The 27454-nt window shown below is 50.1% G+C and overlaps 2 protein-coding genes across 2 annotated transcripts in view; one reads left to right on the top strand and one right to left on the bottom strand.

The window, feature by feature from the left end:
* Positions 1–4785: 4785 nt before the first annotated feature.
* LHFPL7 (LHFPL tetraspan subfamily member 7) lies at positions 4786–8348 on the top strand. The gene is made up of 3 exons (XM_048221313.1): positions 4786–4986; positions 5772–5910; positions 8086–8348. The coding sequence occupies exons 1-3, from the start codon at positions 4786–4788 to the stop codon at positions 8346–8348; spliced, it is 603 nt and encodes a 200-aa protein (XP_048077270.1).
* Positions 8349–14806: 6458 nt separating this feature from the next.
* SGSM1 (small G protein signaling modulator 1) overlaps positions 14807–27454 on the bottom strand; it is a 63923-nt gene continuing 51275 nt past the window's right edge. The window contains 5 exon segments of the mRNA XM_057306096.1: positions 14807–16541; positions 19292–19459; positions 20551–20647; positions 22655–22764; positions 26746–26828. Of these exon segments, the coding sequence (XP_057162079.1) occupies positions 16453–16541; positions 19292–19459; positions 20551–20647; positions 22655–22764; positions 26746–26828 (547 nt within the window). The 3' untranslated portion in view covers positions 14807–16452.

Below are 27454 nucleotides of genomic sequence, written 5' to 3'. Positions count from 1 at the left end.
TCTAATCCTGGGAATAAAATGTCCCTGCATTGTACCCCTGACCTCCCCGCCCAGGCTTCTCTCTCCCTCCCCCGAGACACACACATGCATTCTACCCCGTGAACCCCCAAGCCCCCAGCCCTTTATCCAGTGAGGTGAGGCGGCCTCCCCAAGGTCATAGTGTTGGGAAGGGGAAGATGTGGTCCGTCTGCTTCTTTCTACAACATCACCCTGCACGGTGATTAAACCCCATGCCCCATACCCCCTGGGATGTCTAATCTGCTTTTACAGATGGAGAAACTGAGGCCCAGACCAATGCAGCGTCTCGTCCCAGATCACACGACTGGGAAGTGGTAGAGTAATTGGCTGGCCTCCAAGCCCAGGACTCCTGCCACATTTAAAGTGCTAGCCAGGCTTGCAGACCCGAAGTGAAGCCCAAGGTTGAAAAGCACCGGGCCTGGGGAGTCTGCGTGGGTGCCCTTGGCTTGGCTGGCAGCTCAGACACTTTTGACCCTGGGTGCCCTTCAGCTGGCTCAGCCCTCCTGGGCCTCGCTTTCGGTCATCAATATAGTGTTGGCTATCAGCAAACCACCTCCCCCGTGGCCTCCTCGTCCTGCCACCTCTATTATTATTTAGATATGACTGGGTTTTAAATTAACTCAGTTTTTCATTAAAAGACATTTCAATTCTAAGTGGCCAACCAGCATCCCAGCAAAACATAGAACAAAAGCACCACGATAAATACGAGGAAACCCCGCCCACATTCCTGAATTCTCACCCGACTTTGTTGCCTCTTCAAGGCTCCCCATCATTTTTAAAAGGAGGAGGTTGGGGGCGCCTGGGTGGCTCAGTCGGTTGAGCATCCGACTCTTGGTTTCAGCTCAGGTCATGATCTCAGGGTCGTGGGCTCGAGCCCCGCATCAGGCTCCATGCTCAGTGCAGAGTCTGCTTGGGATTCTCTCTCTCCCTCTCCCCTCCCCCCCACTCGTGTGTGCACTCTCTCAATAAAATAAAATCTTTAATAAATAAATAAATAAAATAAAAGGGGGAGGTTGACAGATTTTGAAAGGTGTTTAAGACTGATTAGCTCCGGGGCGCCTGGGTGGCTCGGTGGGTTAAGCGTCTGCCTTCAGCTCAGGTCATGATCCTGGGGGCCTAGGATCGAGCCCCACATCGGGCTCCCTGCTCAGCGGAGAGTCTGCTTCTCCCTCTCCCTCTGCCTGCTGCTCTGCCTACTTGTCCTCTCTCTCTCTAGCTGTCAAATAAATAAATAAAAATCTTAAAAAAAAAAAAAGACTGATTAGCTCCAACAGGGACTTTCCTCTTGATGTAAAGAGAAGTAACGAAGGAAAATCAAAAACTCAGTAACTTTGGCACTTTACGATCTAGTGACATTTAAGTGACACCCTGAATATTCTCCAAGGACCGTTGGAGGCACCATGGAATCCTACATCCTTCCTCTGGAAAACTGTAGCACGGTTGTTCTCTGGAGGCCCTTGACGTGCAGGGCTGTGGCATAAACTCTCCCTGTGTCTGTCAACGAGTGTGTCAGAGGGGCTGAGGCAGGTGGAGGGAAGGGTGTCGTGTCGCATCGTCCCAGGAAGGGTCGAGGGGCCGCCAAGGGCGGATTAGTGGGTGTTTGCTGGTCAGTGGTTGCAGCTGGGCCTTGCCTTCCCTTTGGAGCGTTTTGCACCCCTCCCTGCCCTCTTGGGTAATTCTCAGTCTCCCTGCATCGCTGGCACCCTTCCCTTCCTTCCCCTTCTTCCCCATCCACCTGCCCCCTCCCTCTCTGAGAGCAAGCCAAGGGGACGGACACTGGGGAACAGGAGGTGGAGGGATGTCATCAGGGGAGAAGAAGGTGTTTCTGCTTCTCAGTCTGGGGGCTGGGGTCTTGGCTTGGATCTCAGTTTTCCCCTGAGTTGCCAGGGGATCTCGGGCAAGTCACATGAGCAATCTGGGCCTCCATTTTTGGTTTTTATCTCTTTGAAGTATCTGCTAATCCCACCTGGTGTGAGCAACAAGATAACAGCTATGACTAATACGAGTACTACTGCGAATAACCCCACTGCCCCCACCGGGATCACCACCACCATCATTCGTGGAGGACCTCCTGGGTGCAGGGCCCTCCACAAAGTAGCTTCTGTACGTCTTCTCATTGAATCCTCCCAACAACCGCTGAGATAGGTACTCGTATCAGGCTTGTTTTACAGACGAAGGAGGCTCAGAGAGGGTAGGTGCCTGGCCCAAAGTCACACAGCCAATACATAGGAGAGCCAGAAATTGACCCTCTGTGGCCTCACAGCCCGTACGCCTCCTCAAAGTGAAAGCATTTACTTGGGCTGTAAATGGTTGGAAGGTTGGTTTGTACCTGGGACTTTCAGAGATGCTTGGGGGCAGTTTCAGGGCAAGAGAAACGAAATTCTCTTGGGAGATGCCATCACCGGGTCAGAGGAGTTATTTTGGCCCCGTGGGGGTGGGGGGTGGCCACCTCTGGGCAGAGAGGGACAGATACACAGCCCGGCCTCAGACGAAAGCTAAGCACTGGGGAGAGGAAGACAGGGGAAGAATAGAGGTCGGGGCTGAATGAGGCCAAGCAAGGAGATGGGAAGGAGCATGGTTACGCATTCAACTTAATCCCCGTTCAAGGCTCGGACAGATCCAGGTTCTAGCACTGCTGTCCCACATCTTAGCTGTGAGGTCCTGGGCATGTCTCCTGACTTCTCCAAGGAGCCACCTAGACCAGTGCCGGGGCCCGCGGCAGCTGGGTGATGCTGGGTAACTATTAGAACCATCACCCTGGGGCTCTCCGGAAGGACAGCTGCCGACTCCTCGAGTCTGGGTATGAATCCCTGGCCCGCCCCTTCTAACTGTGTCCTTGGGCTGAGTCGCCCACACCTCACTGAGCCTCAGCGTCCTCCCCTGTCAGACACGAGGTCATAGCACCCACCCGCGGCCCAGCAGACACGCGGGCCACAGGCGGGCTCTCCTCCAGTCCGCAAAGACGAGCTCGCTCCTGCGCTCTGGGCTTGTGGCCGGGGAGTCACGAAGCATGTGAGCTCTAGGATGTGGACTAATTGCCCAGCATGTGACAGCGTGTGGACAGCACCTGCCACCCAACTCACCCACCCACACTGGCGTCCTGGGTCGGTCTGGGGGAGTCTGTTAGCCTCTTTGGGCCTCTCCTTTCCCAGCTGTAAAACGGGAGGAGACTGAGATGAATGTTTGGCCACGTGGGCTCACAGGCGCCGTCGGCACGGAGGGAGAGACTGTGGCATAGTGCGGCCACCCCGGGGGAGGAGTCGGGATTTCTGGCTCCGAGGAAGCAGAGCTGTGCCATATGAGACAGCAAATGTGTTCCAAGGTGTAGGCCCCCCAAAATTCTGGCACAAGTCCACGCACATGGATGTTCACAGCAGAGCTGCCCGTGGCAGAGGGCTGGAGCTGGCGAACAGCAGAGGGAATAGCACGCAGCCAGTGGAGGCGACGATGTGGCAGGTCCGGTCACGGTCAGCTCCGCACCCCTCAGTGTCATCGTGTCTCCGCACAGGCTTTCACCTGCCTGCTGCATTTTATTGCCGCTCTTTTGTCAGTTCCTGTTGGAGCCCATTTGCCCCCCAGCCCACCCCCCACCCCAAACACATGGCTGCCACCCAGCGCGGGGGGTGGCCCTCAACCAATGGCTGGCAGGAATTGGTATGTAAAGACCACAGCTCCCTCTGCCCTCTGGAGGGATAACTTGGAGGTGCCGGGTGTACCCCATCTCTCAGAGCCACCCTGGGGACAGCTGGCTTCGTAACACACTCTTAACCGGCCGCCTTCTCCCCCCATCCCACTTCCTCCTCCACAGGACCACCTCCCAGGTAAACTGCCTGCACCCAAACCCTCGTCTCAGGATCTGCTTCTGGGAAACTCCAAGTTAAACGGAATAGGCATGCACACAGATACGTGGATCGACCCTAAAGGCATTATGCTTGGTGCCCAAAGTAGGAACCAAAATGCAACATACGAATTAATGTCAATTACACAAATTAAAAATACACACTGGGGCGCCTGGGTGGCTCAGTCGATTGAACGTCTGCCTTCAGCTCGGTTCATGATCTCAGGGTCTTGGGATTGAGTCCCACGTTGGGCTCCTTGCTCAGTGGGGAACTGGCTTCTCCCTCTCCTTCTTGCTCATGCTCTCACTATCTCTCTCTTTCTCAAATAAATAAATAAATAAATAAAATCTTTTAAAAATTATACACATGCTGAACAATACCTATTTTGCAAAAATACCTCCAAACAGATACAATTAAATAATTACAGCGGTCAGTGGTTGGCAGGAGTGAGCTAATGGGCAGGGTGGATGCTGGAAACACCGCATCCATGTGTGATTTAGAAAAAGGTGCCCCCTCTGGGGGGCAGCAGCCCTTTTGGACGGTGCCACACTTGATGGGCTGAGCAATGAATGAACGAGCAAAGGAAGGAAGGAAGGAAACATGGGGGGGGGGCTTGCTGGGATCGGAGATGACGATGTTCCATGCAGAGCGGGAGTGTTCAAAGTTCTGTTTAAGCACTAACATTTATTCTAGGATTTGGGGTTACTCTACTTCCAGAACTTGTTGGGGCAAAGCCTCACCCCCTCCCCAGATATTAACACCTCCCACTGCATCACCAGTCCGAAAAGGAGGCTGGGGACCTAGAGTCTAAACACAGGACCAGGTCCCTGACTGGGGGGGGCACCTTCATCAGCTCCTGGTTCCTCTCTTCCCAGCAGCCTCCGCCACTTATCTTGCCTGGTGACCGCTAGGTCATCGATGCTCCCTGATGGCAGGCAGCGTCTGGGCAGCCCTGGGACTCTCCCTAGCCTGCATCTTGGCCCTTAGCCTCATCTCTCCCGCCTGGTTCCAGTCCCACACCTTCTCCTTTGGCGTCCTCACCTACTGCTCCTGGCCTCGGGGTGACAGCTGGAACCAGAGCTGTGGGACCTTCAGGTCCCTGGAAGATATTCCTGACTTTGCCTGGAAGGTAAGACCTGGGCTGGGACCTCGGGGCACTATCAAATCCACCAGAGGCGGGGGGGGGGGGGGGCAGTTCTAGCCCCCACCGCCTACCCCACACTGAGCCTCTGAGTCTGCAGGTGTGCTGTGGAGTCTGGCTATCTGCATTTTAGCAAACACCCAGGAGGATTCTAAAGGCAGCTTCAAGTCCCTATAGCATCTTAGTAGAAATTAAGAGGTTTCCCCTTCTTCAGGACACTATACTGCCATCTGCTGGAAAAGGACTGTAACGAATATGCAAATCTATGATGATCCCAAGGCCTCTCCAAGGGTTGTACAGTGTACGACCTGTACACACCTACCTGGCCACCCTCTGAGTGCTGCTAAGTTTGAAAACCACAGCTAAGGTGTTGAAAGTCTGTTACGATACACATTACCAAATTTAACAATGTGGACGAGGGGTCAGGCCTCCCAGTTCAACACCTCTAAGGAAGATTATACAGCCTCTAAAGCCAATAATTACAAGGGTGCCTCTCCTTGTGATCCCATCTTATAGCAGGTATTCAGTAAAGGTGGGGTATGGTGGCTGTAAATCTGGATCTTAATTCTGGCTTTACCACTTAATTAGCTGTGTGTCCTGAGGGAAATGACTCAACCTCCTTGGACCTCAGTTTGTGTATATGTAAAATGGGGGTAATAATAGCACAGACCTGTTGGGGGTTTAAGGACTAGTAGCTGACCAATAAACAGAGAGACATACACCTGCGCCTATCTGCCCCATTCAATACCCTCCTTCCTCTTTCTTCCTGACAGGTCTCGGCTGCAATTCTCCTTGGAGGATGGCTCTTGTTGGCCTTTAATGCAGTTCTCCTCCTATCTTGGGCTCTGGCCCCCAAAGGACTGTGTCCCAGAAGGGGCAGTGGCCCAATGCCAGGGGTGCAGGCAGCTGCAGGTAAATCCACTGTCACATAGCAAGCATTCCAGACGTGTTTGTAGAATGAATGAATGAATGAATGATCCCTGTGAGCAGAGCTGGGCCTCCTATGTTGAATCTCAGAGATAAACCCTAGAACTGAAGACTTTCTGGTTCTTGAGCAAGCCAAAAATCGTGGGGAGGGAATGGCATACTTAACATCACTCTCTCCTGCCCTTAGCTAAACCCAGTCCTAATAGTCTGTCCCCTTTGTTTCTCTCTCACCCATCCACTTTGTATCATCTTTACCAGGACCACCATACACAGTTGATCAGGTTGTGCACTGCACAAGGAAACCCCACTGAGGGCTGAGAGATGCTGAAGTCTAGCCTATGCGCCGCTTGCTAAGCTGTGAAATGGCCAGGCTGCAACTCCCCAGGAAGGCTGCTTTTCTCTAACTCCCACCTAGGCTCTGGATGGTCTAGCCCAGGGCTCAACTGCAACCCTCATGCAATTAATCCCCCACCACCTCTCACCTGGATTAGAGTGATAACCACCTCACATGTCTCTCTGCTGCCACCTTTGCCCCTTAGAGTCTGTCTGCACACTGGCCAAACAGGTCCTGTTAAAACTGAAATCAGATTGGGCCACTCAAACTGGTTTATCTACCCTCTAGTGACTTCCTGTTACACTCAGAGCAAAATCCACACTCCTCGTCATGGCCCATGAGGCTCTGCCTGATGAAACCCTCCTTCCCTCGCCAATCTCACCTCTTACCCCTTCTGCCAGGCTCCACATGCTCCAGCCGCATGGCTTGCTTTCTGTTCCATGATACAGCATGCTTGTCCCCTCAGCCTGGGATTCTCTTCTCTCAGACCTTACATGTCTTGCTGCTCTACGTTGCTCAGATATCACGTCTCAGTGAGATCTCCCATGACCTCTAGGCAAGGGAGCTCCCCTCTCCCAAGATTCTCCTACCTCTCACCTTGGTCTGTATTTTTCACAGCGCTTACTCATCTGCCGGCCTGATGACTGTTCATCTCTCTCTGCTACAACATCAGCTCCTTGAGGGCAAGGTCACGTTTGCCTTGGCATCACCAGCACCTGGCACAGTGCTTCGCACATAATAGATGCTCACTAAATATTTGTTGAATCAATGGACGGAGCTATATAGTCCTTAGTCCTAGGCTTGTGCAGTGTCTGGGGGGGGGCATCAGGCAGTTACAACTCAATGGATATCTGATAAGCTAGGGATGAGCACAAGACGAAAGGAAAAACTCCAGGAGGGAGGAGAATGTTAACGAAGGCTTCCTGAAGGAGGTATCGCTTGGGCTGAGTCTGAAAGTACAGGTGGGCATTGGTCAAATATAAAAGGGAATTTCAGGTAATGGGAACATTGGGGGCAAAAGCATAGAGACAAGTGAGCTCAGTGTGTTCACAGAACTGTAAGCAGACCAATGTGGCTGAAGAGCAGCAAGAGAAGCTAGGGTCATGTGATTCTCCGGCACCGAGAGTCCTTGAAGGTGAGGACGTATAGTTTATTTCCTTAGGCTCATAGTGCCCACCACAGCACCTGCAACAGTTTTGATGAATGAATGCATGCACGGATAGGTGGGTTGGTGAATGAATGAATGACAGGGTGGGTAGGTAAGTAGGTGAACTGATGGATGGATCTATGTATTAGTGGATGATAGATGGATGGACGGGTAGGTGGATGGATGGATGGATGGATGGATGGATGGATGGATGGGTTGGTGGACAGATGGGTGGGTGGGTGGATGGGTAGGTGGGTGGATGGATGGATGGATGGATGGACGGATGGATGATTGAGTGGGTGGCTGGGTGGGTGGTGGGTGGATGGGTGGACAGACGGATGGACGAGTAGGTGGATGGGTGGGTGTATGGATGGTTGGATGGGGTGCAGGTGGCTAAGTGGGCAGACGGGTAGATGGACAGATAAGTGAATGGATAGGTGGATAGGGGGATGAAGAGATGAGGGGGTTAGAATATGGTTGAATGGGTGGGTGAGTAGATGGACAGTTGGGTGGAAGACTAGTTGAGTGATGGGGTAAAAGGATAGATGATAAGTCAATATATAAGTGAATGGACTCATGAATGGGAGGGTAGATAGGAGGGTGGATCAATGAGTCCTGGCATGAGGTTAGCCCAGAGTCCCTTGACTGACACACTGGTGTTCCTTCCTTCCGTCTCCAGCCACCACTACCATTGTGGGCCTGCTGGTTTTCCCCGTCAGCCTGGCCTCCCCATTTGCCAAGGAAGCCTGCGGAGCCTCCTCTGTGTACCGCAGCGGGCAGTGCCAGCTGGGCTGGGGCTATGTGACTGCCATCCTTAACGCAGTGCTAGCCAGCCTCCTGCCTACGATCGGGTGGCCCCGCAGGACCAAGGTCCAGGGGAGGACCATCGTCTTCTCCGGTGACACTGAGAAAATAATCCTCATGCCAGAAATGAGCAAATAAACATTGCCCAGGAGGAGCAAAAAGGGCCCACTTCAGCGCAGTAGGAAATCACCACGAATCCACATTCGAACCTCACTTCTGCTGCCTCTGTGCTGTGTGACCTCGGGCAAATCACTTCACCTCTCTGGACCACCGAGCAGTCTGGGATGAGGAGGGAGGGGTGTGTGTGTGAAATAATGCCTACCTCGTTGGGTTGTTAGGAGAATTAACTTGAGATGCTGGTGTAAATAAAGCGCTTAGCACCATGTTAAGGCCCATTGTATTCCAGAAACTTCAGCTTATTATTATTAACATCCCTATCTCACAGGACTCCTTAGGAAGAGAAGTCCTATCTATTCATGAAGAATGCCCAGGGGGCGCCTGGCTGACTTAGTCAGTAGAACATGGGACCCCTCTCAGGGTTGTGAGTTTAAGCCCCATGTTGGATGTAGAGTTTACTTAAAGAAATAAAAGTGCACCTGGGACAATTCTGAGTCCATCTGTCCCTCCAACACATCTTTCAATAGGCACGTTCACATTCCCTTTCGCGCCCCTCCATCTTTATAACTCCTCTTTTCCTGGAGAATTTGAGAATTATTTCTTTCCCAAATATTTAGTGAGTGCCCATACGTACAAGAAGAGTTTGTACAAAAGTGTGTCCGGTGTTGGGGTGGGGATGGGGGGACCTGTCTCATCCCCCCACCCCATGCAAACAGCCCCACGATGTGGAGACCTCACTGTTACTTGCAGGACAAGGTAGGCCCTTCCAGATCTCATTCCAATCTCTCTCTTCAGCCTCTTTCTTGTCACACCCCCAGCCCCTGTGCCTGTCCTTCCGCCACACTGAATTCTGGGTCCACAGAAGGTCTCTTCACACTTCCACCCCATGCACACGCTCTCTCTGCCAGGGATGCAGGAGCCAGTCTGGGGCTTTCACTTATCATGACCCATTGCCCTTCTCTGGGAGCAGCCCCTTAATCTTTCCTTGGGAGATGACCGCCAGCAGCTCTCTAACCATCCCATGTTATGGATAAATGAGCCCTTCTAGCCAATAAAGCCTGGTGGGAGAGACTGGTTCAGAGATGGGCATGGAATTGGAGTACACCAGCTTGGAGGAGAGCAGAATCATGACAGGAACAGAGATGGAGCTCTAAGGACTTCAGCTGAACTCCTGGATCCAGCCATGCCTGCTCCCCTACCCACAGGAGACATGGTCATGGGCAGCTCGAGGCTGGCATCCTCCTAGCTTGGCCGCTGCAGAAGGAAAGCATGAATGGCTCACTTTCCAGGGAAGGAATCTGACTGGTCAGGACAGAGTCACGTGCCCCCTGGGGGGTGGGCATATCAGCAGTCTCTCTAGTAGACCATGGTTGTAGCTAGGAGATACAGCTCCCCAGAACATGGGAGAAGTTGCTGGTACTGGAATAGGGGAAGGACGCTAGATAGGCAAAAACATTCGATGCCCAGCTCCCTTTTGAAGGGTAGCTTTATTATCCCCAGTTCACAGTAGTGGAAACTGAGGCTCAGAGAAGTACAGTCACTTGCCTATGTCTGCACAGCCGACTGGGATTTGAACCCAGGTCTGTCACACTCTATGGTGGAAGCAAAATAAAACCTTTAAACCTGGCTTTGCTCCCTCTGCCCAGCCTAGCTTGTCTTGACCAAATGCTTTCAGCTTTAAATGCTCAACCGAGAATATCTGTAAGCAACCCCCGGGAGCGACTCCATTACCTTGAAAACACGCAGACTGCAGACAATGCAGCTTGCATTCACCTTCCACAAAGAACAAGAAAGGTGACCTGACAGCTTTCTTAGAAAAAAGGAGAGGGGGGCCTGGGTGGCTTAGTCAGTTAAGCGTCTGACTCTTGATTTTGGCTCAGGTCATGACGTCAGGGTCCTGGGGTTGAGCCCTGCATCGGGCTCAGTGCTCACTGAGGAGTCTGTTTGAGGATTCTCTCCCTCTCCCTCTGCCCCTCCCCCTGCTTGCACACACTCTCTCTCTAAATAAATAAATAAATCTTCAAAAAAAAAAAAAAGAAAAGAAGTAATGGAATAATGCAATAAAGTAACAGAAAACCTGGGAAGCCATCACGTGGTACTCAAAGGGACCCAGAGGCATGTTTTGACATCAGGATATCAGCAGGAACACGTCCATGCAAGTCAGTCTCGCGCGGGGACACCCCCTGAGACCCAAGCAGCATCCCAGTGCGAAAAGCAGCAAGCGGATGCCGCCGAGTAGAAGCCCAAACTCAGCCCCCAGCCCCTGTCACCCACGTTCCCTCTGTCATAACCTCTCAATGGCCCCCACGTCCCTTAATTTTCCCTTTGAACTGTTTCAGCAATGCCAAAGGGAGCGATTCTCCAGGCTCTAATGAGGAACGATCTGCGGGAAGACTCTGTCCTTATTCGAGGCAGAGGGGTCTCTCGGTCCTATTTTCTCTTGATCACAACAAGGGGCGTCCGCTGTTTCAAGGAGCCCTGTGTCTACAAAGGCTGGAAATCAGTGTGCCCACAGGTCCGAAGAAAGCAAGCCAAGAAGACACTGGAGAATTCTTGCACGGCACCCGGACGTAATGGAAAATCCCCAGGGAACTGCGTGGTCCCGTGGGTCATCTGAATTCTGCTAGGGTTTGATTTAGCAACAGATCGGCAAGCTGGCACTTCAAAAAAACCAAACTGTGCTCCGCTAGCCTACACCTGTCCCGGGCTCACACTCTCAATGTGCCCGGTGGCTTAAAAGCCAGAAGCATAGAGACCTGTAAGCCTTTTCCTGTCTCAGCAAAATCAGATGCTAACTGCAGGGTCATCGGGGAGTTTGCTCCTGCCAAGGACTGACGGCCTCACCACACCTAACGGCTGTGTTCCTCGGTCACAGCCCAAGAGGGCTGGGAGCTCGCCCCTTCCCCAGCTCTCCTCCAGGAGCCATATTCTCTTAGCTTTCAAAGCCTCACCTGAGAACCTGAGTTCAGCAGATGCTGGAAACTCAGCGACACTAGAGTCTCAACCAGGAAATCATGCCCCAGAGATGCGGAGGAGCAGAGGGTCCCGGGGAAAGAAGGGGGCCGGGGATGCATCCAGCATAACGGGAGGCATTATAATCTTCAGTGCACAGAAGTAAATGCTAAGGCTCAGAGAGGTACAGTCACTTGCCCAAGGCCACACAGCAGCCAGGAAGGGGCAGATCTGAGATCTGAAATCATCGCTCCCCAAACACGTGGACAGAGATATATGGGACATGATTTTAGGTGGCACAACGAAAAAGCCATTCCCTCTTCAATGGTCCTTTATGTCCGCCAAGAAGAAAGGCTCATTTGGTGTCAATATGTTGTTCACGGCCTCTCAAACTCCTGCTACATCTCTTCTTAAGAAAGAGAGCAGGATTCAGGATTCAGGCTCAAAGCATTTTTTTAGGTGGCAAACAGCTTTTTGGCAAAATAATCATTTATTTTTATAATTATCTTCTGTTGATGCAAATCATACTGGTCTCCCGTAGTAGAAGTCCGAAAGGTTAGTTGGTTTACAGAAAACTAGTAAAGATCCAATGGCGCAGGTGCTGTGCAGACATGGTCAGAATCAGAAAGGTGGGGGGCGCCTGGGTGGCACAGTGGTCAAAGCATCTGCCTTCGGCTCAGGGTGTGATCCCGGCGTTGTGGGATCGAGCCCCACATCAGGCTCCTCTGCTATGAGCCTGTTTCTTCCTCTCCCACTCCCCCTGCTTGTGTTCCCTCTCTCGCTGGCTGTCTCTATATCTGTCAAATAAATAAATAAAATCTTTAAAAAAAAAAAAAAAGAATCAGAAAGGTGGGCTGCAGGTGCCCTGAGTTGGAAACGCTATTACAGAATGTGCAAGAAAACTCAGTGGTGGATGGGTCTGCTGCCTCCCGGACTTAAGCGTATCTGCTAGAAAGGAAAGAAATTGGAAAAGGCTTCTTCCCAGTGTCCTCGACTGCACCCCTGTCCTCCCTGGGCTCCAGGAACCTCAGGCCTGGGAAGGAAGGAGAGGAGGGGAAGAAAGAAATGGACACAGGATGTAGGAATGCCTGCCAGGCACCCCGAAGTGGGATGATGGGGGCCTCCCAAACTCTTTGCACATGAGAAGTGCTTCTCAGTTGCCTTGTGGCCTCCCCCACAAGCCGAAGGGCAAGCTCTCGGTGAAAAGCCAATGAGCCTGGCTGAAGCATGGCATAAAGGAACAGCAGAACAGCTAGAAGGGCCTGGGCACTGTGGCCTTGTTCAGAGGAACAGCATCATTGGGTAGAAACCGTGGGCAAGGGGCACCCGGGTGGCTCAGTCGTTAAGCGTCTGCCTTCAGCTCAGGGCGTGATCCCGGTGTTCTGGGATCGAGACCTGCATCAGGCTCCTCCTTTGGGAGCCTGCTTCTCCCTCTCCCACTCCCCCTGCTTGTGTTCCCTCTCTCGCTGGCTGTCTCTCTCTGTCAAATAAATAAATAAAATCCTTAAAAAAAAAAAGAAGCAAACAAACAAACCATGGGCAAGACACCATCCGAATGCTCTCGGCTACAAGGTGATGAGGCAGGAGAGAGGGGAGCCTGGGGAGGAGGGGGGAAGAGAAGAGAAAGAAGCAAGAAGGGCTAGGAGGTGGAAAAGGATGGCAGGAGTCCAGCCACAATTCTGTGTCCATAAACACAGAAACAGACAGCACGTCTCCATCCCGCCACTGAGTCATTAAAATAGGCCCAGAGATCCAAGTCTCATCTGTTCACTTCTACGCAAAGCTCAAATGCATGCATTTAGGAAAGTCTTGACAGCAGCAGAAACATTCTCTTAAGGTTTCTTTTCCTGTAACACACATCATCAATTACCGAAAGTCAGCGGTGCCCACAACCAGGCATTTGAGCACACAGAACCCATGTGGGGGGCACTGTCTGGGTCTGGGGGTGCCAGGCAGCTGGCTGCGAGCAATTGTGGGGCGCTCCAGGAGGACAGCCACATGTACCAAGCGATGGCTGGAGTTGGGGAAACGAGACAGGGGGCTCTAAAGCACGCTCAGAACATCAGGACTGGTCTTTGCTCTCAGAAACGTCCCCCAGGAAGGAGCAGGCCTTTCCGCTAAGAAAGCCCCCATGTGCGCTGGCAAAGCACAAATCCCCACCTGCCCACTGCCGTGTGGCCTCTGAGTTGCCTCTGCTGGTAGTCTGCTGAGAACGTGGAGCCCGGGCTCCCCCAGGCTGCCAATGCCGCCCGCAAACTCAGTCCCTACTTCGCTGGCTGATGACGAAGGCTCTGAATGGTGGCCGCAAGCAGGGACTGTGGATGTCAAGGGGGTCAAGCTGCTGGTCTGTGGGAATATCAGGGGTGAGTGATGAGCTCTCTCAGCAGTGTCAACTTAGAGGTATGACCCCGACTCAAATGGCGGACCATCGGGGGACCCCTTCTGTGCACTGGATCTTGGGGGATCCTTCACCTCTGTGCTCAGCCACGTGACTTACTCTGAACAACAGAGTGCAGCACAAACGACTCCATGCCAATGCCGAGCCGAGGTCTCAAAAGGCCTTGACGCTTCTGCTTGCTTTCTTGAAAACTGCCACCATGGCCACATACACCTGAGCTGGCCTGCCAGGGGGTGAGACACGCATGGCTCAGTTTCCCCCAGGTTCCTGGCCAACAGTCGGCCGACTGTCAGAAGCGGAGCGGCCTCATTGGCCATCAGCTGATCACAGACACATGAAGAAGTCCATCTCAGACCAGAAGACCCTCCCAGCCCATACGGTCAACCCACAGAATTGCAAGTGAAACAAATGGCAGTGTGAGGCCACCGAGTTTTGGGATGCTTTGTTACACAGCATTACTCATGCTGACAGCTAACTGATACAAGGGAGTGAGAAGTGTTTCACCTGCCTTGAACCTTCTGGGAAAAGACCAGGCAGCTGCCATGAGACTTGGTCCCCATCTGGGTCTGGGTCACTGGGATGGGGCTGGGAGGACACAGTCTTCCACAGGGAACATTTCTCTCCTTTGTATTAAAAAAAAATCCCGAAGCGCAGAAACGAAAAATAACCCATGGTCACACATTTCTCTGTTGATATATATTTTCTCTCTATATATACACAACGCTTCAGTAAACAGTTACAAGATATGTTGGCAACACTGAGAAAAGGAGGAGGGCACTCCATAGACAGAACAACTTCCCACACACTCGATTTCCAGGACACAAGGACGCACACGGTATACGGAGACCGAAATAAGCACAGTAAGCCGAATAAATAGGAGTGCTTCCAAATCACAACCACGGACACGTCTCTGGAACACCACGAGAGAGAAGGCGGAGAGGGGACTGTGGCCTGTACTTTGTGACTGGTCTGTCGAGAAAATAAATAAGAATCGGAAGGTCTAGGACCTGGGTCTTGCTAAAATGATGTCCTCTGTAACGAACAGTTGAGTGGCTAGATACACTTTGATCTGGAGGGGAGGGGCCTTTCACACATCCCCCCCCCCCCCCCCCAGCACCGTCTGGGGAAGGCGGAGACCAGAGCTAGGACATGCATTTGTCCCGGAGCACACTCTTTGGAGGCAAGGATCATGTGGGTCTCGTCCGTCCTGCTCAAGAGGCCCCCGCGGCAGGGACTAGGGGCGTTGGGTGCAGCTGAAGGCACTGGGGCCAAGGGGTTAGGATTCACAAGCACACAGGGCAGGGATTCCTCCCCCTCCTGGTTTGTTCAGGACAGAGGACTAATGTACCCTCTCTATGAACGCTTCCCTGTGCTTTGAGTCTCCTCCCCTCTCCAAATGCCTCTCTGCCATTCTGGGGGGGAGCCTTCCAACCTGACGCTGTTTCTCCTGATTCCCGTGCATTCTCAGAAGAGAGTTGGCAGGATGGCTGGACAGAAAGATGGGTAGCCAGGGTGAACCAGCCAGCTCAGGGTCTGTCAGTGACTGGCAGCCCTCTGTGTGAAGACACAGAGGGGACCGTGCCCAGATTTAGCCAGTTCATCAGCACGTTTCCCAAGGAAAACACATGCCCCCGTCTACCCAGGCTGACCTCTGCTTTCCTTTTCTTCCTTTGTCCTGAGCAAGCAAAGGCACCTAGGGAGAAGCCCGCCTCCCAGACTTCTCTGGAAGTGGCTTTCACCAACACACACCTTCCCAGCTTCTGGTGAACCAGACCCAATGTCTAGGAGAGGCGAGGTCTTCCCTAGGAGATGAAGAAAGGGACCTGCGCTCTGCCCTGCCTGGGGTGGAGGGGGGAGGGCTCTGGGCAGACCCCGGGGAGCCTCAGGCTGTCTCACTCACAGACCTTCCAGGGAGAGGCCTTTCTTGAAAAGAAGAAAAGAAGTCTCTCCTGGGGTCAGGTGGAGGAGAAAACAACCAGAGAATACAACAGAGGGAATGCAGACCCTCAGAGGGATGTGGACTCCTGCGGGCCTTCTCTGAATGGGAGGAAGCCTCAGGACACAGGAGAGAGAAAAGGCGGGGAGGGAGATACACCGGTAACCCCTCCTCGACGTCAGTCGGTTCTCAAATGGGGACATCCGGCCATATCTGGAAACGTTTTGGTGGTCACAACTGGGTTGGGGAGGGGGCCCTCCTGGCGTCTAGCAGGTGGGGGCCAAGGTCGCTGCTCCACACCCCACAATACGCAGCCCCTCTCAGAAAAGAGCTACCCAGCCCCATGTCAACAGGGCCGAAGTGCAGAAACTGCTCCAAGCTAGCCTTCCAGCTGTGTTCTGGAATACTTCCAAAGGCCCCTTTCAGAGCACAGAGGCAGCCCCACAGACCTCTCCTACACCAAATCCCCCCAAAACTCCCTCCCCACGTCGCATCTGACAGGACAGTTTGGAGGGATTGGGACAGAGTCAGAGAGAGGCAACCATTCTAGAAGCCACCCACGAAAATGCTCCCTCCGTCCACGGACGCACCCCGACTCCCACAAGGGAGGAATCCCAGACTCGACAATCTTTGGTCAAACGGGAAGACGTAAGGCTGAGCTGAAGGGGCAACCCCTCGACCCCACCTGCCTGGGCGGCCAAAGTTGGGGTAGTTTCTCTTTGCACAGAAGTCCATGCTCAGGAACAGACACCGGGACCTCGCTCCCGGGGCCGCTGGGAGGAAAAACGGGCTGGACGGGCGGGCGGTGGCTCGGTGGACACGGCCGGGGTGAGAGGCCCTCACTTGTTCTCGATCAGAGTCTGCACCTTGCACACGAGGTCCCGGGCCAGCTTCAGGACGTGTTTGGTGTTGTGCCGCTCGGCCATTTCTGAAAGAGTGGAAGGGAAGAGCACATGAGCCTTCCTCTGTGTCCATCCTGGGGCCCCACTCGCAGCTTCTAGAGGGGGGTCCCTGGGGCATCCCCATCATCGTCCTCTGGAATCATCCCGCAGCAGCTCTGGAAGCAGAGACCTTGGGGAAGACCTGCCCCTTTGGACCCTGGTTTCCTCATCTGTAAATGGGGGTTACAACAGTTTCTGCCTCACGAGGCCACCGTGAGATCAAACGAGAGGGTGTGGGTTCACAGTGCGTGCTTGAAAAAGTTAGGTCTTCCCACCCACCTTGAATAAACACCACGACTGGGGACCTTTCAAGAAAGCAATGCTGGGGACGCCTGGGCGGCTCAGTCGGTCCCAGGGTCCTGGGATTGAGTCCCGCATTGGGCTCCCTGCTCAGCAGGGAGTCTGCTTCTGCCTCTCCTGCCCCGGCTGGTGCTATTCCTAGCTCACTCTCTCTCAAATAAATAAAATCTTAAAAAAAAAGAAAAGAAAAGAAAGCAATGCTGAGCACATAGTCGATGTTAAAATGTACAAAAGGATGAAACAACAGGAGATGGGAGGGGAGAAAGTAAAAATAATAATTTTATTAAGAGCTACATAAAATGATTGGATCTTTAAAGTGGAATAATCCTAAACCTAGATATTTATCATAAAGAAATCATTTACTGGACCATTTACTGGAAATCGTTACTGGATCATTTACCAGGAAAAAGGCACTAAGACCATGGTTTCCAAACTGGCTACCATGGTACCCCAGTGTGCCATTGTGAACTCACAGAAATTGTGAGGGAGACACAATGATATTCCACATCCGTTCAATACCCCACAAACCAGTAGTGGAAGGGAGGTCACAAATTGCACTATGCTCCTATCAGTGACTTAATATCTTTGCAACACTAGTTCTTCTGCAAGCAGTTGAAAGAGCGAGTTTGAGAAAAAGCAAAAGCCACGTGAAAATCACTAGGGAACAGGACATAATGGTGTCCGATCTGGTTCCAAGGTTTGAGAAACTGCACAAGCCCCACAGGTGGACATATCCCATCAATTGTTGTACTTATTTAAGAATGAAATAAAAATATTATTTTCTTTTGACTGTGGAAAAGATGGGATGGGAAAAAAAGGTTTTTATAATGAAGCCATTAAATGCCATATGGTTTCTTGGGTTGGATGCTGGAGCGGAAAAAGGGCATCACTTAAACACCAAGCAAAGGGCGCCTGGGTGGCTCAGTCGGTTAAGAGTCTGCCTTTAGTTCAGGTCATGATCTCAGGGTCCTGGGATCGAGTCCCACGTCGGACTCTCTACTCAGCGGGGAGTCTGCTTCTCCCTCTCCCTCTGCCCCTCCCCCTGCTCATGCTCTTTCCCTCTCTCTCAAATAATACACAAGTAATGAATCATGGAACTTTACATCAAAAACTAGGGATGTACTGTCTGGTGACTAACATAATAAAAAATTATTATAAAAAAATTAAAAAAAAAAAAACAAAAAAAAATCTTTAAAAAAAAACCACAGGCAAAATCAAATAAAGTCTGTAGTTTAGTTAATAGTAACGTACCAATGTTAGCTTCTTAGTCATGACAAATGTTCTAGGATCACGTAACGTAGAGACATTAGGGGCAGCTGAGTGGAGGGTATCAAGAACTCTTTGTACTATCTTTGCAACTTTTCTTTAAATCTACAGTTATTCCAACATAAAATTTTTATTTTATTTTATTTTTTTATAAAGAATTTTTTTAAAGATTTTTATTTATTTATTTATTTGACACAGAGAGAGAGAGCCAGTGAGAGAGGGAACACAGGGGAGTCGGAGAGGAAGAAGCAGGCTCCCAGCCAGGCACCCCAGAAACATTATTTTATTTTTACTTTTAAAACAAAAATTTTAGGGGTGCCTGGGTGGCTCAGTCGTTAAGCGTCTGCCTTCAGCTCAGGGCGTGATCCGGGGGTCCTGGGATCGAGTCCCGCATCAGGCTCCTCCACTGGGAGCCTGCTTCTTCCTCTCCTGCTCCCTCTGCTTGTGTTCCCTCTCTCACTGGCTGTCTCTCTCTCTCTCTCTCTCTCTCTCTCTCTCTGTCAAATAAATAAATAAAATCTTTAAAAAAAAAAATAGTAGCAAGAGCTTCCAGCAATTCGGGGTCCCTCAGATGAGCCAGGTATCTTGTGATAGGCTTTACCCATGTTGTCTCATTTAATTGTCTCAACATCTCTGCGAGGGAGGTGTTAGTATCATTTTACCCTCAAAGAATCTGAAGCCCAGAGACAGGAAGTCACTTGCCCAAGGTCACACGGCTCCCAAGTGGCTGGATCGGAATCCGTATCTGTTTGATTTCCAAGGCTGTGCCTTTCTCACGTCACTTAAATGCCTTCCCGCGGCTTCCTCTGTGCACGTCAACCCTCCGAGGCACACTTTTACCCCATTTTAGATGAGGAAGAGACGCTTAGAAAGAGGGGAAGTGACTTATCCACGGGCACAGCTGGTTAGTGGCAGAGTCAGGGTTTGCCCCTGAGCCTGATCTCAACAGCCATGCTCCTTCCGCTAGATCCCTGAGAAAAATGCTTTCTCTGCATTACAAGACGTCAACTCATCCATTTAGAAATAGACCCAAGAAGTGGATGGACCCCCCCCCCTGCTGTGTCCCCTTCACCGCGTGTCAATCTCAATGCATCTCCCACCCTCCGAGGCCCCGGGAAGGGGCTCCTCAGAAGCCCGCACCCCTCAGATGACACCCTGGTCATGCGGGTACCGTTAAAGAATTTGATGATGTCCGTGAAATCCATGTTGTTCTCCAAGATGATGTCACGGTAGCCCTCCACCAGAGCCAGCACGATGAAGAGGACATAGTGGGCGGACGAGACGTGTTTGGCTGCCCAGATGGTCTCCCAGACAGAGAAGACGTCATCGTAGACGAGTTCTGCCGAGACACCAGTACGCGCATGCGCGGGGAGAGGGTCAGCCATGGAGCGCACGGTGCTGCCCTCCCTCTGGGAAAATCCCCGGCCAGCGGTGCCCTGCGCTTCGGTCCTCATGCAGCAGACAGTAACAGAGCTCAGGTCAGGAGGGAGGAGACCTGCACGCTGCCACGTGACCGTCAGAAGCCTCAGTTTCCCCACCTGTAGAAAAGGCTGAGCAGACTAGGGGGTTGTAAGTTTCCGGCTTCTGTAAGGGGAGGAACTGAGCATGGTTGGGTTTGATTTACACTGACCTGTCCCTGCTCTGCCCCTTGACCGGTGTCCCCCTTTCTCCCTGCACCTTACACCTCCTTTAGCACCCAGGGGGGTATCCCCTTGCTTCTGCACACGGGCAGAGCTGGCTGCTCCCTCTGGGGCTGGTCAAGGAAGGAGAGAGAGCAATGGTGGAGAGCAAGGCTTCCTGTGTCCAATAAACTCAGCCTGAATCCAGCCCCACCACTTACTGGCAAGGCAACCTTGGGCTAGTTACTTCCCCTCTGCCAGCCCCTCCCTCTACTCCTCTGTAAGTGGGGTGAGGCTCGAAGAGGAAATACATAGGAATGGCTCAGCACACTACCTGGCATGTAATAAACATCTCCCTGCAGGGTAGATACTCTTATCAGCGTCACCCCCACTTTGCACAATACCGGGGTGCTGTGCTATACCCCATCTCTAAGTCACATGGGCCACACGCCGCACGGGACAAGGGGTGCCTTGCCTCCGATAAGCAGCATAACAGAATGGAAAGGAACTAACGGGGCTTAGGAGGTGGACAGAGGTGGCCTAAGATCCTGGCTCTCCTGGTCCTACCTCTGAATTGAATTCTTAGCCTTAGTTTCCTCATCTGTACAACGGGGACCGTAATAACATGTATTGGCATAGTGTCACTGCAAACCAGGGCAGGTGAGCCAATAGTCAGAACTCGATAAATGGATGTTCCTCTCTTCCTCTGGCTTGGCTCCAACACCCCCAGCCTCGCCTCCACAGTCCCTTTCTTCCCCTGAGGCTCTGCTGCAAAGACTCTGGGAACAACACCCTGGTTTGAAGTCAATACCTCGCTTGAAATCCAGCAGGAACCAGCGGTAGCAGAAGTAGAAGTGAGTGTAGTCCCCGTTCTGATGCATCAGCTCGAAGAGCTCTGAGTCCAGAATCTGCCCGCGGGAGAGAAGGTTGGCATCAGCCTCCCGGCAAGAGGCTGTAGCCCAGAGGGGTCCGCTGAATAAAGGATGACCCTCTTCCCGGACACCACACAGCCCCTACGACCGGGTGGAGTTAAACAACAGGCAAAGGATTGAAGCGAAAATCAATCCAGCACAGGTCAACCCAGCTGTTTCTCCAAAGAAGATACGCAAATAACCATAAAGCACGTGGGAGACGCCCAGCATGATGGGTCAGGAAAATGCAAATCAAAACCATAACGAGATACCACTTCACAGCCAGTAGGACAAGAATCAAGAATTGAAAGGACAGACAACAAAGCATTAGTGACGATGGAGAGAAACTGGAACCCATGTATGCGGCTGGGGGAACGTAGCATGGGGCAGCCGTAAGATCCTAAGGATCTCACCGAGAGAAATGCAAACAGACTGCCACGTAAAGACCCGTACACGAATGTTCAGCGCGGGACAATTCCCAAGAGCCCAAGAGCAGAAACAACCAACAACCCAAGTGTCCATCAATGAATGGCTGGATACACAAAATATGGCGGAGCCGTCCAATGGAACATCATCCGGGAATGAAAAGGCATGGCCTCCTGGTACCCACCACCACACGGACGCACCTTGAAAACGTGATGCTGAGGGAAGGAAGCCAGACACAAAAGGCCACATTACGTTACTGCGTTTCTATGAAATGTCCGGAATCGGTCAAACTATGGAGGCAGAAAGTAGATTAGTGGTTGCCAGGAGTTGGGGAGAGGAACTGATGTTACCATGGTTACTGGGGTTTCTTTTTTGGGGTGCTGAAAATGTTCTGAAATTAGTGATGGTTTCACCACTGTGATTTATTCTAGAAACCACTGGATTATATATTTTAAAAGGGTAAATGGCACGGTATGCAAATTATATCTCAATAAAGCTGTGTGCGTGTGACAGAGAAATATATCCAGATGTTACTTTGAGGAAAAGGACCAATACAAACAAACACCTATTTTTTAAATTTAAATTCAATTAATACATACAGTGTATTATTATTTTCAGAGGCAGAGGTCAGTGATTCATCAGGCTTCTATAATACCCAGTGCTCATTCCATCACATGTCCTCCTTAATGCCTTCACCCAGTTACCCCATCCCTGCACCCCTCTCCCCTCCAGCAACCCTCAGTTTGTTTCCTGTCATTAGAAGTCTCTTATGGTTTGTCCCCCTCTCCGATTTTGTCTTGTTTTATTTTTTCAAAACTCCCTTCCTCTATGCTCCTGTTTTGTTTCTTAAATCCTACATATGAGTGAAATCATATGATAATTGTCTTCCTCTGATTGACTTATTTCGCTCAGCATAATACCCTCCAGTTCCAGCCGTGTCATTGCAAATGGCAAGATTTTATGGGGTTTTTTGATGGCGGAGTAATATTCCATTCTATATAGCTAATACATCTTTATTCATCTGTCGATGGACATCTGGACTCTTTCCATAGTTTGGCCATTGTGGACATTGGGGTGCAGGTGCCCCTTCGGATCACTACATTTGTATCTTTGGGGTAAATATCCAGTAGTGCAATTGCTGGGTTGTAGGGTAGCTCTATTTTTAACTTCTTGAGGAACCTCCATACTGTTTTCCAGAGTGGTTGCACCAGCGTGCATTCCCACCACCAGTGTAGGAGGGCTCCCCTTTCTCTGCATCCTTGCCAACATTTGTCATTTCCTGTTTTGTTAATTTTAGCCAATCTGACCTGTGTGAGGCAGTATCTGAGTATGGTTTTGATTTGTATTTCCCTGACAAGCAAACATCTTTCTAAGGGCGAAAGCCACACCTTATTCATTACTTGGCCACGGGCCTGGACTGAATAAATGGTCAGTGAGAATGAATCCTGTGGCGTTGATCTGAGCTAACGGAGTTGGAATGAACTGAACTGAGTTTGACTAAGCGTGGCTAGTCTGTTGACTTGAGGTCGATTGGGCTGAGGTGGGAGACGTTATACTGTTGAACAGGACCCGTCATACCTGGATCAGCGACCTCACGTTGGCAAAGTGCGTGTCCATGGCGCCTCCGTGCGGAAAGTTCTGGTTCATCCTCTTCATGAGCTCCGTGAAACAGCTGAAGGCGAGGGCCTCTGGGGAAAGAGTACAGGAGAAACAGTCACCTCTGCCACTGCCCGAGGAATCCGAGCTCCCAAGGTGATCCCAAGGTCGAAGGCCCCGAGCTGGTTCACGAGGTCCGCAGCCAGAGGAGAAACACACAGACGAGGGAGAGTAATTGTATCCCACTGCTTTCCACCTTCGAGGGGCTGAAGTATCCTTTCTTTTAGGAAATGATGGTGATACCAGATCCTCTTTTTATTATTATTATTTTTTTTAAGATTTTATTTATTTATGTGACAGAGAGACAGCCAGCGAGAGAGGGAACACAAGCAGGGGGAGTGGGAGAGGAAGAAGCAGGCTCCCAGCGGAGGAGCCCGATGTGGGACTTGATCCCGGAACGCCAGGATCACGCCCTGAGCCGAAGGCAGACGCTTTAACGACTGCGCTACCCAGGCGCCCCTCTTTTTATTATTTTTTTGAAGACCTGTTTGTTTTGGAGAGAGAGCATGCACACATGGGGGAGGGGCAGAGGGAGAGAGAGACAAGAGAATCTCAAGTAGACTTCCTGCTGAGTGTGGAGCTGGACGTGGGGCTTGATTTCATGACCCTGAGATCATGACTGGAGCCGAAACCAAGAGTTGGATGCTTAACTGACTGAGCCACTGAGGTGCCCCCAGATACTCTTTTTAAAACATCCCTATTTGCTCTAATAAAAAGTTGATGATGTTTTGTTCATCCTAAACTTTTTTTTTTTTTTCGAAATTCTACCAGTTCATGGATTTCTCAAGTCTGGGAACCACTGAATTAAAACAACAACTGGAAGGGTGCTAATAGGCATTATGCAGAGGAAGGGTCCAATAACTTTGGGAAATGCTAGAGAGGGACTACATATAACTGGGAAAGTAAAGGCTCTGAGAAGTCCTGCAATTAAGAAACCTGTTTCATGTTGTTTTAGCCAGTGTTTAGAAAACTTCGTTGGAAAATGGTACTTTTTTTTTCTCTTAACGCCTGATAACTTTGGAGAAAGTTACACTAGACTGAAGGTTTCCCAAGGCACAGTAAGATCCTCATTTTTAAAAAGACTATTTTTGGGACGCCTGGGTGGCTCAGTCAGTTAAACATCTGCCTTCAGCTCAGGTCATGATCCCAGGGTCCTGGGATCAAGTCCTGTATCAGACTCCTTGCTTAGCGGGGAGCCTGCTTCTCCCTCTGCCTCTACCACTTCCCCTGCTTGTTCTCTTTCTGGCAAATAAATAAAATCTTTAAAAAAAAATAAAAATACTTTTTTAGAACACTTTAGATCTATAGAAAAATTGAGAAGAGTAGAGACAGTTTCCATATACCCCACACTCAGTTTCCCCTATAAGGAGCATCTTACGTTAGCATGGTCCATTTGTTACAATTAACGACCCACTGATGACACATTATTAACTAAACTCCATCGTTTTATTTGTTTATTTATTTTCTGTTCTAAGAACCCATCTAGGATAACACATTACGTACAGGTCTCCTCTCTCTTGGGGCTCCTTTTGGCCAGGATGGTTTCTCTGGCTTTCCCTGTTTGCCATGACCTTGGAAGTTGTGAGAGCAATTGTCACGTATTCTAGGGGAGCCTTCTCTGTTGGAATTTGTGATGTTTTTCTCACGATGAGACTGGGATTTGGGGTTATTGGGAGAAAGACCACATGGGTAACATGCCATTTTAATCCGATCATGTCACAGGCACCTGCTACCCACATGATTTCTGACTGGTAATGTTGATTTTGGTCACCTGAAATTGGGAACTCTATGTCCTCTACCATCTTCTCCTTTTTCAAAATTGATTTTGCTATTCTTGGTCCCTTGTATTTCAAATGAGTTTTAGGGTCAGCTTGTCCATTTGTACAAAAAATGCAGCTGGGATATCGATAGGGATCACACTGACTCTAGTCAATTTGGAGAGTACTGCCGTCTTAACACTACCAAGTCTTCTAATTCACAAACATGACATGTCTTTCCATTTATTTAGATCTTTTAAAGTTTTTTGAAGCTTTTATTTATTTGAGAGAGACAGAGTACGTGAGCAGGGAGAAGGAGTAGAGGGAGAGGGAGAAGCAGGCTCCCCACTGAGCAGGGAGCCCAACATGGGGCTCAATCCCAGGATCCTGAGATCATGACCTGAGCCGAAGGCAGACGCTTACCTGACTGAGCCACCCAGACGCCCCTAGATCTTTAATTTTGTTAACAGTGTTTTACAGGTTTGGTATATAGGCATACTTGTTTTATTGCACTTTTCTGATACCGCTTTTTTTTTTTTTTTATAAATTAAAGGTTTGTGGCATCGAGCAAGTCTATCGGCACCATTTTTCCAACGGCATTTGCTCACTTTGTGTCTCTGTGTCACATTTGGGTAATACCTGCACTGTTTCAAATGTTTTCATTATTATCATGTTTGTTACAGTGATCTGTAATCAGTGATTATGACTCGCCGGGAGCGCAGATGATGGTTAGTATTTTTTTTTCTTTTAGCAATAAAGTATTTTTAAAATAAGGTAAGTACATTATTTTTCTAGACATAATGCCACTGCACACTTAACAGACTACAGTGTGGTGTAAACACAACTTGTATATGCGCTGGGAAATCAAACAATTCATTTGACTCGCTTTAGTGCAATATTCACTGTATCACAGCAGTCTGGAATTGAACCTCCGAGTCTTTCACTTCTTCTGTTAAGTTTATTCATAAATATCTTCTAAGATGCTATTACAATTGGAATTGCCTTCCTAATTTTGCTTTTGGATTGTTCAGCGCACGTGTATAGAAGTACCACTGACTTTTGTATATATATCTTGTATCTTGCAACCTTGCTGAACTTTTTTATTAGCGCCAATATTTTTTTTTTGGCGGGGGAGGGAAGCAGGAGAGGAAGAGAGAATTTTAAGCAGACTCCATGCCCAGTGTGGAGCCCGACACAGGGCTCGATCTCACAACCTGGAGATCATGACCAGAGTCGAAATCAAGAGTCAGATGTTTAACCTACTAAGCCACCCAGGCGCCCCTCCAATACTTTTTTTCTTATTCCTTGGGATTACTATATGCAAAAATCACATCATCTGCAAATAGATAGTTTTACTTCCTTTCCAGTATGCTACCTTTTATTTCTTTTGCTTCCCTAATTGTCCTGGCTAGAATCTTCTGTAGCAAAAGTGGACATCCTTGTCTTTTTCCTGATCTTAGGAGGAAAGCATTCAGTCATTCACCATTGAGTATGAAATAGCCGTAGGTTTTTCTTAGGTGCCTTTTATCGTGTTTAGAAAGTTTCCTTCTATTTCTAGTTTGTAGAGTGTTTTTAACATGAAAGGGTGTCGGATTTGGTCAAATGCCATTTCCTCGTCAATTAAGATGACCATGTCATTTTTGTCCTTAATTCTATTAGTATAGTGAATTACATGGATTCATTTTCATTCGTTGAACCAGCCTGCGTTTCTGGGATAAATCCCATTTGGCCATGGTATATAGTCCTACTATATCTTGCTGGATTCAGTTTGCAAGTGTTTTGCTAAGGATTTTTGTCTTTATATTCATAGAGGACATCAGTCTGTAGTTTTCTTTTCTTGTGACGTCTTTGTCTGGTATAGGTATCAAGGTACCAATGGGTCCTCATATAAGGAATGGTCTTATAGAGTGAGTCGGAACGTATTCCCTCCTATTCTACCTTTTGGAAGAGTTTGTGAAGAACTGGTATTAATTCACCAGTGAAGACATCTGGGCCTGGGTTTTTCTTTGTTCCCATTCACGTTTGTACAATCAGTGGCTAGCAAAGGCCTGGCGGGGTGTTGGGCACCTGGCGATAAGTGTTGGCTAATGTGGAACGAACTTTTTATTTTACTAGGACCTTGGTGTGTTCACCAACAGGTCCTCTGAGCACCTGCACTGACCCATTCCATGGAGTCACAAAATGAGGTTCACATCCCCTCCTCTGCAGTAGGGAGAAAATTGCACCCCTGGCCCTGAGTGGGGAGGACATACTCACCGTCATCCAGGATGACCAACAGTGGAGCCAGGAGGTCACGTATGCCCTGGACATGGCCGATCTCAATGTGCTGCCAGATGTAGCTACGAGAGAGACAAGGGGCCCAAGGATGGCACTCACGACCTGTCTCTCCAACCCGCTCGTCCTCTCCCTCCTCCCTGACGCAGTTCCCCACCCCTCACCTGGACCACTCACTCCTTCAGCTCCCACCTGCATTCCCTTCCCCCATCTGACACTCTTCAAATATCCTATTCTCAGGCACCACGACGGCCTTCCTAAAGCCCAACTCAAAGCACCACATGTTCACAGGCCCCCCACTATGACAAGACAACATGCAAACCCCTTTGCTGGGGGTACACGGCATTCACTGTCTCCTCCCCATCACAGCCCCACCACCTCCTGGTACTTCCTCCTCTCAGGCACACATTCATGCCCCTGTGCTTTGCCCTAGCAGTTCTGTGCCTGGAGTTCCCATCTGCCCCTTAAAAATAAGAACTAATATTTACTGAGCATTTACTGTATACTCAGCCACTAAACATGTATTACACCATGAAATTCTCAAAACAATCATATGAGAAAGGTAATCATATCCCGTTTTACAGATGAGGAAACTGAGGCCCAGAGACACAAGTGACATGCACAGAGTCATACACCTAATAATAAATGGCAGAGGCAGGATCTGAACCCAGGTGGCCTCACCACAGGGTAT

This window comes from Ursus arctos, unplaced genomic scaffold, assembly GCF_023065955.2.
Source record: "Ursus arctos isolate Adak ecotype North America unplaced genomic scaffold, UrsArc2.0 scaffold_34, whole genome shotgun sequence".
NCBI lineage: Eukaryota > Metazoa > Chordata > Mammalia > Carnivora > Ursidae > Ursus > Ursus arctos.
This window is presented reverse-complemented; position numbering and strand designations above follow the sequence as displayed.

Excerpts from the sequence above, each read along its gene's own strand:
- LHFPL7 (XM_048221313.1), top strand. The coding sequence starts at position 4,786 with ATGGCAGGCAGCGTCTGGGCAGCCCTGGGACTCTCCCTAGCCTGCATC. Across the intron at positions 4,987-5,771 it reads TTCCTGACTTTGCCTGGAAG|GTCTCGGCTGCAATTCTCCT; the intron begins GTAAGACCTGGG and ends TCTTCCTGACAG. Across the intron at positions 5,911-8,085 it reads AGGGGTGCAGGCAGCTGCAG|CCACCACTACCATTGTGGGC; the intron begins GTAAATCCACTG and ends TTCCGTCTCCAG.